At 30.3% G+C, this 10,576-nt stretch overlaps 1 protein-coding gene across 1 annotated transcript; it reads left to right on the forward strand.

Moving 5' to 3' along the window:
* Positions 1–108: 108 nt before the first annotated feature.
* Positions 109–10,539, forward strand: LOC124490916 (epidermal growth factor receptor kinase substrate 8). Its single transcript, XM_075730928.1, has 13 exons — positions 109–497; positions 906–1,503; positions 7,288–7,323; positions 7,390–7,665; positions 7,746–7,896; positions 7,991–8,270; positions 8,326–8,455; positions 8,560–8,729; positions 8,804–8,837; positions 8,905–9,041; positions 9,103–9,418; positions 9,491–9,809; positions 9,914–10,539. The coding sequence occupies exons 2-13, from the start codon at positions 1,257–1,259 to the stop codon at positions 10,233–10,235; spliced, it is 2,418 nt and encodes an 805-aa protein (XP_075587043.1). The 5' UTR covers positions 109–497; positions 906–1,256; the 3' UTR covers positions 10,236–10,539.
* The last annotated feature ends 37 nt before the right edge of the window (positions 10,540–10,576 follow it).

Raw genomic sequence — 10,576 nt, forward strand, 5'->3', positions numbered from 1 at the left:
CTCTACAAGTGCCAACCACCACTACATGTTTTTTTTTCCAAAAACGTATATACACAAACCTGTTAATCAAGTCTTCTGTATATTCACAACAGGTGCATAAAAAAAAATGAAAGAATTTTTTTTTCTTCTCAATAAAAAACAAAAATCTTGTTTCTCCATTCACATTATTTCGGCCATTTTGATGACGACGACGACGACGATGGCGAAGACTTTAAAGTTACAACGGTTTGATATTGTGACTCTCAACATTTCAAATCAGTATTTGTTGAATCAGTTTGAACAAATGATGATGATGGTATGTAATGAATTCAATGATTTGTAACTGGTGGTGATAGTGGTGGTGGTGGTGGCTCCTACAACATTATCATCGTACAAATTCGTAGCAGTTTGACTTCAAGTGGTGGCCAAATTTTTTTTTTTTTTTTTACTTGCCTGTGATGATGTTGTTATTGTTGTTGTTGTTGATCATGAATGGTGTCAGGTTGATGATTCAAAATGTATGTGTGTGTGTGTGTGTGTGTGTTTTTAGGAAACCAATGACGACAACAACAACAACAACAACAACATTAATTTGATTAATATTGGATAATCTGATGTTTATCGATATTTTATTTCAACTAAAAAATTTAAAAAATGAAATTTCAACAACCAAAAGCAATCACCTGTTGATTTGACCGGTCCATATGTGTGTCCGTGTGTGTGTGTGTGTGTGTGTGTGTGTGTGTGTGTGTGTGTCAAAATATTTCCATCGATGATTCTCGAAGATATTGATCCGACAACAGCATTTTTTTTGCGTCTGATTGTTAATTAGATAATCTGATCATGCATTATCATCACCATCAACATCGTGGATTATCGATTTAATTTTTGGATAATTTTTTTTTTTTTTTTGCTCAAATATTAAGATACCGCATCATCCACATCATCATCAAGTGTTGTTTTGGATCTAATTGTGAACAATTTCCCATCAAACAAAAAAAAAAAATAACATTACATGTGATTTCAAGTACGCAAATCTTTCATCAAATCAATTAATTGATTAATCGATTGATCAATCGATCGTAATAATTGTGGTGAATGAGTATCATTTGATTTTTTTTTATTTTTGTTTTTTTCTGATTTCGATTCTCGAGAAAGAGAGTACAACTTAACAAAAACTGACACAAAAAAATACGGAAAACAGCAACAAAATTGAAAAAAACCAGAATTTCTGTAAATTAAAAAAAAAACCGAAACAAAGAAACGAACAAACAAAAATGGATCGTTTTTCACCAAATCAAGTACCAACCTATCATGTTGAACATCTGGCAACATTTTCAACAACAACAACAACATCATCATCGTCATCATCATTATCAAATTCACCACAACCACCAGCCAATGCACCAACAACAACAACATCAGCATCACAATCACATGATAATGAACAACAACAACAACAACAACAACATGTAACACCTCGTATGGCATTACAACGTTTATTTAAAATGGAAAAAACATCCGGTAAGTTATGGATTGAAATTTTCTTCACATAAATCATTTTCATACATAACACAACACAACACCGGATTTATTTTGAATCAGACATAAAAAAAACCAGATTCAAACACACAGGTTAAGTTTGATTTTTTTTCACCAAAAAAAAACAACAACATGCAAATGCAGCAGCAGCAACAAAAAAAATATTCGTGTTACAAATTTCCAATTGTAATTTTCATTTGTAAACTTCCGTTCTAAATTTAGATGTCTATTCCAATATAATGGATGATGATTACATAATAATCATTGTATTAGTTAACATTTGTCAATCTACCATTGTCAATTAGTTGTTGTTGTTGTTGTTGTCGATCAATATTTCATTTGATTATTATTTACCGAAAAAATTTTTCCATTTTCATTAAAAATTTCTTTTGCGATTTTGCGATAAATACACACACACACACACACACACGCACGAAGCAAAAATCAACATTGAAAAACATTTTTTTTTTTGTCAATGCAAATGCACAATTTTAATCATTCAAATGAGTCAAATATTGTCATGGAATAATAAAATTTATATTGATTCAAACTCATTCTTATAGAGGAATCATATAAATGAATGGAATGAATTTTCAATTCTTTTTTCATTTTCATATTAATTCCATTTGAATTCATTCATTCAAATGAATGAATGAATGAATGAATGAATTTACCCCATTGAGTTTTGTTTTCTTTCTTTCGTCATGTCATTCACTCTCTGTTATCATCATCATCATCATTTTATTTGCTTTTTGTTTGGCTGTTCATGTGTGTGTGTGTGTACATGTTGTTGTTTCCGTTCATTTTTGTTCGTTTATTTGTTTGTTCGATTTTTCTCTGTGTTCATGTTTGAATAGGTAAACATAGCATTTATATTTATCTAGAAAAACGATGATGATTATGATGATGGCCTAGCAGGCAGAACTTGTCATTTTTGTTGTTGTTATAGTTGCAGTTGTTGTTGTTGTTGTTGTCAAGAATCTTCTTCTTTTTCTTCTTTTTTTCTCACTCCCACTTCCATCTCTGAAATTCACAATTTTCATTTCAATCGAATTGATCATCATCAAACAGACAAACAAACATATGAAATGGATGAAAAAAATTTTCTTTCATTCATTCATTCCACAACAAAATGATTATTGTGTGTGTGTGATGGTAACATTGTAAATTTGTTTGTTTATTTGTGAAAAAAAAAAATTTTATTGTCTTTTTTTTTTGTTCAGGAAAACGCCGCCTATCCACCCATCATAACATTTTTTGGATTTTGATGAATACAAAAATCCATCACACACACACACACATCTCCATCATCCATTTCTCTCTCTCTGTGTGTGTGTGTTAGTGTATTTACCACGCCCCAATATTACATCATTATACATTATCATGATGATGATGATGATGATTATTGATTAGATGTGTGTGTTTTTATTATTATTATTACACAATGATGGTTTTTTTTTTTTTGGTGGTATACAATTAGATTGATTGAAATGAACATTTTTTTTTCGATTCTATCATCATTATAATGATGACATTGTGTGTGTGTTTACACGCCCACTAGTTAAATGTCATTTCATTAAGTTTAGTAATTTTTTTCTCTCTTTTTCTTCTCGATAAGCAAATAGTTCCAGAAACAGAAAAATCGAAAAAGACAAATAGAAAACACACATGCACACACACACACAAAAATTCCAAATAAAGAGTTTTCTTCTTTCGTTTGTTCATTCTTTTTTTTTGTTTTGTTTTGTTGAATTTGAATTCCATTTTGGATATGTATCATTATGAATGTGAACGAGAGAGAGGGAGGGAGAGAGAGAGAGAGAGAGAGAAATAAAACAGAACCAAGAAAAAAGCATTCATCATCGTTGCATAACCAGGTAAACCGGAACAAACACAGACTTTTTTTTGTCGTGAAAATTCCATTCATTGATTAAAATCGATGAATTTTTTTCCAATATTTATCCAAAAAATTGTTTTTCTACTTTTCTATTTCATTTCATTCTTGGCTTTCACACATTTGATGTGATCCAATGTGATTTGGCAAACATTCAAAAAATGGAAATTGATGACAATGAAAATTGTTGTTGAAATTGAAAATGATGATGATTATGGTGATTATTACCACATTATCCATAAATGATGATGAACATCACCATGATCATCATCATCCTACGAATAAAACAAACAAACCATCAGTCCATCATTCATTCATTCATCAGATGGATCATCATCAACAAATACATATACCATTTTCATTCCATTTGATTTCATTTCATTTCATTTTGGATTTGTAGATTTTCATCACGATGGTAATCATCATCATATGATTATCATATTATATAAATATGGCCATCTTTTAAGAGACCTAAAATGGCCAATAAATATATATGAAACAATGTTATTATCATCATTATTATGGTGGTGACTGAGAGCATCCTTTTTTTAAAAGAAGATGAAATGAAATGAATATGATCATGTTATATGAAGATAATTGCCTTGGAACCTGTTTTGTCGTCGTCATTGTTATTTCTTTATGATGACTATGATGGTTACTGATTCAATTTTTCAAGGTGAATCCAAAAAAAAAAAAAAAAATTCTAGGATTTTTTCTGTTTTGTTTTGTTTTTCTGTCACTGTTTCACTGTTGTATCCGGATTTATTACATTTCAACACACACACACACAAAAAATGGCATTCAATTTCATTCGATGTTGTTCGTGATGTTTTTGACTTGTTTTGAGGGACAAAACAAAACAAAAAACACAAAAGGAAAAAAACATGTTTTTCTTCTCCATCATCATCATCATCATCAATTTGATTAGGTCCTTAATCGGTTTTTGTATTTGTTGTGTTAATCAATGAATGATGTAATATGGCTGTTTTGTGTTTGATAATCATAAAGGTGTTGATGATTATTTTCCCTCATTCATTCATTTGATGATGATTTTTTTTATCCAATTTTTTTCCACTGAAAAATTCATGTAATTGATGATTACGATGATGATGATGACAAGGAAAAATTATTTTTGTTTGTGATCCAAAACGAAACCACCGACAACAACAATCATCATCATCGATTGATGAGTGCTAAAAATATCTAGAAAAAAAATTTTTTTTCATTCAATTTTCAATCGAAACATGTGTAACCTTAATCAATTATCTAGTAAAATCGAAATCTAAATTGAATCAATGAATGAAATGGCGGAAAAATGACCATCTTAACCTGTTGACGGTTATTAATAATGATGATGATAATAATAATTTATATACGATTAACGTTTAATTTTTTTTCCTCAAATATATTCAATCTATGTCGAATGTTATTGGCCAGCAACAACCAAAAAAAAACTTGTAAAGTTTCTCAATATTTTCGTTCGTTCGTTCGTTTGTTTATTTCACCAGTGTTGTGTGTTTCCTTATATTCAAATAATTCATCCTGATGATGGCTATCCGGTTTTTTTCCCGCTATCCATCGGGTTAATTTTTTTTTTTTTTTTTTGATATTAAATGGTAGAGAAAATGGAAGGGGAAAAAATACCCGCCTGTCACATACCTTTCCATCATCATCGTTTTGATTTTTTTTTGTTGCAAAAGTTATATACTTACTAACTCTCAAAGAGTGTGTGTGTGTGTGTGTGTGTGTGTCCTGAATACTTGATGCAGCATCTTGTTTATTTTTTATTTTTTATTTCGTTTGTTTGGATTCTAATTGTGTTTGTGTGTGTGTCTGAGTGTTGTTCATTTCATCCATAATTTGGTTTACGGTTTGTTTGGTTGACCTATCAATTTGAAATTTTTTTTCTCTTCATTTTTTTTTTGTTATTTCTGTGGAAAAACTCCGTGTTTTTTGGCTTTTCTTTTTTAGAAACACCACTACTTGACCACAATATTGGATCCAAAAAAAAAAAACAGATATAGAGGGAGAGAGAGAGATGTAGATGTCAAATGTTCAAGTTTTATTTCTAATTTTATTTTCCTGTCAGATAGTTATTTGGATTCGATGTAATTTGAAATGAGCACGATGGATTTTTTTTTTTGTTGTGGCTGTTTGTTCGTTTGCACACACACACACACATTTTAACGGTTACGTATTAATACGAAAATGAAAACGAAATTTTTTTTTTCGGTTTATTTACTAAAGAGTATATTGATCCCATTTGATTGTCGTAGTGTTTGTTGGCGGATGTTGTTGTTGATTGTTGATTGTTGATTGTGGATAACCAAAAGTTGATTTTTCTTCTTTGGTCAACAGTTTTGTTGTTGTTGTTTTATTATCCTCTCTCTCTCTCTGTCTTGTTGTCTTGTCCGCCTGTCTATTAAACATGTCAAATTGAATTGTTGATTACAATGGAATGTCCACCAATGGACGAATGAACGATGATGATATTTGATTATTCAATTAATCTTACCATATACACTAATCATCGTCATCATCAAACGATCAGATAAATCAATTTGTGTAAATGATAATAAGGAGAAAAACCAAAAAAAAAAATGATGCAATGAAAGGAAAAACGAAATTAACGATTGCAGTTTAGTTTTTATTTATAAAAAAAAATCCCCGATGACATACCGCGGACATTGCAGACATTTTTTTCCATTCGGTATTCAACATTCATCCAAAATTGACCAATGTGTGTGTGTGGTCCACAAACATACCTTGGAATTTTTTTTCGTAAAGAATTTTCAAAAACAAATGTAAAAAAAAAAATAAACAGCTCTAAAAGCTGAGATCGATCGATCGATTGATTGATTGAAAATTGAGAATTTTTTTGCTTTGTTGCAAATGAATTATTCATTGTTTCTATTATTACTGATTGTGTTGTTTTGTTTTTTGTTTTTGGTTCATGTTTATTCATTTGTTTTCATCATCATCGTTATCTATTTCTACATGAATGATCATCAATCGGATTCGTGTTGTTTTTTTCATTTTGTCATCATTTGTGATTCCGGTGACGAAAAAAAAATCGAAAATCAAATCAATTAATAATTGATCTATAGATTTGAACAGAATTTTTGTGATTCATTTTTGTTTTTCGATTCCTGAAAACCTGCTATTACACATCACATTTTCTAATTCTGGACTAACGAAAAAAATTCCGTAGAGATTGGAAAAAATTTTTTAAAACAAAACAAAACAAAAAAAAAGAGAATTTACGTCATTGGCAATTTTTTTGAACAAAAAAAAAATAGTTCTGCCCAAGTCATTGATCGAGACCATTGGCCAATATAAAATTTGAGAAATATTTCAGGAAATATTTTTACCGAAAAAGTTTTTCAGCGTTAACAAACGAAAAAAAATGTAATGATAATAATTTGAAGACAAAATCGTATATGGGCATGGTTGACATATCATTATCAAAGACAATCGATAATTGACAGGTTTTTTTTCAAATTTCTATTGATCTTGAATGAATTGAATTGCATATGTGGGCGGAATTAGGTGTGTGTTTGTGTGTGTGTGTGTGTTTGTGCGTGTTCTAAATCCATTAATCAAATTTGTAATTTTTGAAGACAAAATCGAAATATCAATAAACAAACAAATCTGCTATGTATAGATAGATAGATAGATAGATAGATGTGCGTAGCGTTCAATTGATTATTATATGTGAATGATGATTAACGCCAACTCATTGTGTCATTTTTCTGTATGCAGAAAAATTAGAAAACAAGAAAAAGAAAAGAAATATCCATTTTGAATATCAATTTCATTGGCGATATATATAATGATTGATTATTAATTGTTGTTGTTTTTCATTGCATTAGGCATTTGGACACAAAGGATGGCCATTCAATTGAAAGGTATGGTTTTGTTTTTTGTATTTTTTTTTTGTCAAATGAATTAATTTTTTTTTTTGCCCAATTCAGGCAATCATATGTGGATATTGGATGGTGAAACAAATGATGTTGTTGAACGTTTTCCAGTTGCATTCATACAACAGCCAACATCATTTAATGATCAGAATCATATTTATAATAATATATTGATATTCACTGTACAATTACCAAATGAAAATCAAGGTGAATTACATATATTTCAATGTGTATCACATGATGCTATCAATGTTGTTGATGATATCTATCATTGGATGCGACATTATGGTATTATGGTAGCCAATCATAATAATAATCATAATACGACAGGTAAGAAAAGAATTGACCAGTATAAATTTGAAATTGAAAATTTAATTGATTTTTTTACCTGTTTATCATGATGAAAGTAGAGAAAAGCCATAATAACCATCATCATCATCATCATCATTCACCTCATCATCATCATCATCATCCGCATTCACATCCATCTGGACCATCAAGTAATGTTAATGTTAAGGAAGCTGTCAATGCATTTAATCAGATTGCAGCACAAAGAGAAAAGTAAGAGTTTTTTTTATAAATTTTGAAAGTAAAAAAAACAAACATGATTTGACCACGTTTATTTGTTGCCACACACACACATGTACACAAACAGGAAAGGAGCTTCAAATGATTCAATTCATCATTTACCAGCAACTGGAACAACAACAACAGGAGCAGGATCAGCGGCTACAACATCCGGCACATTAATTGTACAAGATTTAGATTCACGATCAGATTCATCGTCATTTGCTGAACGTGAATCAGTACCGCAACAACAACAACAACGTCAAGAAATGTCATCACCACAATCACAAAGCCATCAACATCATCATCATCCACATTCAAATGGCAATTCACATAATCATCATCATCGAACACATGAAATGAATGAGGTAAAATCTTGTTTTATTTATCTGTTGAATAATTTTCATTTTATTTCACATCCAGAACTATTCAAATGAACGTTATGTATCCATATTGAATCATTGTTTTGACGATATTGAAAGATTCATTATACGTTTACAACATGCAGCAGCAGCATTAAGAGAATTACAGATACGTAATCATAAACGTGGAGGTTGGTCATCATTTTTTTTGTTTGTTTGTGATTTTCATTTAAATTTTATTTTTTGTCGTTGATGTTTATCATTTATGTGACCACAATACAAAAAAAAACAAAAGCCAAAGGATCTGGTGATGGATTGCTAGCCATACGTGCACGTGGTCCATGTGAAGAAGAATTTTTTGAAATTCTTTCCAAATTTAAATTAGCATTTAATTTATTAGCCAAATTAAAAGGATGTATACACGATCCAAATGCACCGGAATTGGTACATTTTCTTTTTACACCTGTAAGTTGATTTGTTTGGTTGAATGAAATTTGAATTAATTTTTTTGTTTTGTTTTGTTCATTAATCATTTATAGCTTGCCATTATAATTGAAGCTGCACGTGCAAATGGTATGTAATCAACAACAACAAAAAAAAATGGTTCGATTTATATAATTAATCATCATCAATATATTAGAGCCACCAGTAGATCCATCTTTAGTTGGAATTCCATACCTAAGTCCTGATGCTATTGAATTATTGTCAAATTGTTGTACAAGTAAAGAATTTGATCTTTGGCAATCACTTGGTAATAATTGGATACAATCGGTCAAGGTTAGTTTGATTATTCCATGTATATGATTGATTGATTGATCGATTGATTGGATATTTATAGCATGTTCGTATGACAAGTCCATTTCAACCAATATTTACCGATGGTTGGGCACCAGCTATTACTGAACCAGAATTATTGGGAATAATAGTTCCAACATCAACATTGATGGCCAATGAAATTGATACAGATCAAGAAGAAATCATTACATCACGATCATCATCCATGCCAAATAATAATAATAAATCTCGTAGTCATAGTCATCCGACTAGTTTTGATGATAGTGATTATGAAGATCAACAAAATAATAACGGTGATAATAATCCTCGAATCATTGCTCATCATCATCAACATCATAAACACAATTCATCAACACGAAGTATGTCATTCATTCATCTAATTTGCATAAAGAAACAAAAATTTTTTTTGTTTTGTTTTGTTTTTTGTTTAGCAACACCAACATCACATAATAATAATCATCATCATCAACAACAACAACAACAACATGGCCATCGACCATCACCATCGCCAATCGATTCAATTGATCGTGATGATCAATCACCATCATCATTATCAATGGCAATGGCGGCCAATAATCATCATCATCATCATCATCATAACAATGGTAATGGTAATAATAATGGTCATGAAACAATTGATTCAGAACAAATGGAATGGTTATCTGAATTACAATCAAGGAATGCAACGAAAATTGTACGTGTACTATTTCCACGTACAGCTAATAATAATAAAGAGTTGACTGTAACAAGGTTTGTTTTCCATATAGCACATATTTTGATTTTGAAATTGAACAAAAAAAACATGCTAATTATGATTTTTCAATACATATAAATTAACATAAAAAAATTATCAGAGGTGAAATCCTAGAAATACTTGATGATTCACGTAAATGGTGGAAAGCAAGAAATTCACGTGGCCAAATAGCCCATGTACCACATACAATTGTTGGTGAAATTGAATCAAATATGTTGATGATGATGCCTGGAGCGGCTATCAATAATCATCATCATCAAATTGCTGGTCCATCTACATCATCAACAACTTCCGTTGGTGGACATAATCATCATCATCATCATCAACAACATCATGGACAATCAACATCGATGATGATGACACAAGATGATTGGATTCGTCGTGAACGTCAAGGTAAAAAAGGAGAATTTCGATATTTTTGAATAACGGGATAATTTGATGTGTCACTTTCACCAACTACTACTTGTCACATCATCATCATCAACAATTTGGCTTTTGGCTTCAAATTTTTTTTTCTTCATTGTTTCATTCTATCCCACCCCCGCTTTTTTTATCATTCAGTACAAAATGATGCTTTAATTTTTGTTCCCGATCTGTTTGTGTGTGTGTGTGTTGAATTGAATTTTTTTTTCTTTCATTGAAAACAATTATTTATTTAGATTTTTTTTTCTAAAAGGCAACAAAAAATGATTAAATTTTATTAAAATTTTTGAAATTCACATGAAATCATGTCCATCTGGTGGCAGATAATTTCATCAAGCCA

This window comes from Dermatophagoides farinae, chromosome 4 (assembly GCF_024713945.1).
Source record: "Dermatophagoides farinae isolate YC_2012a chromosome 4, ASM2471394v1, whole genome shotgun sequence".
Classification (NCBI taxonomy): domain Eukaryota; kingdom Metazoa; phylum Arthropoda; class Arachnida; order Sarcoptiformes; family Pyroglyphidae; genus Dermatophagoides; species Dermatophagoides farinae.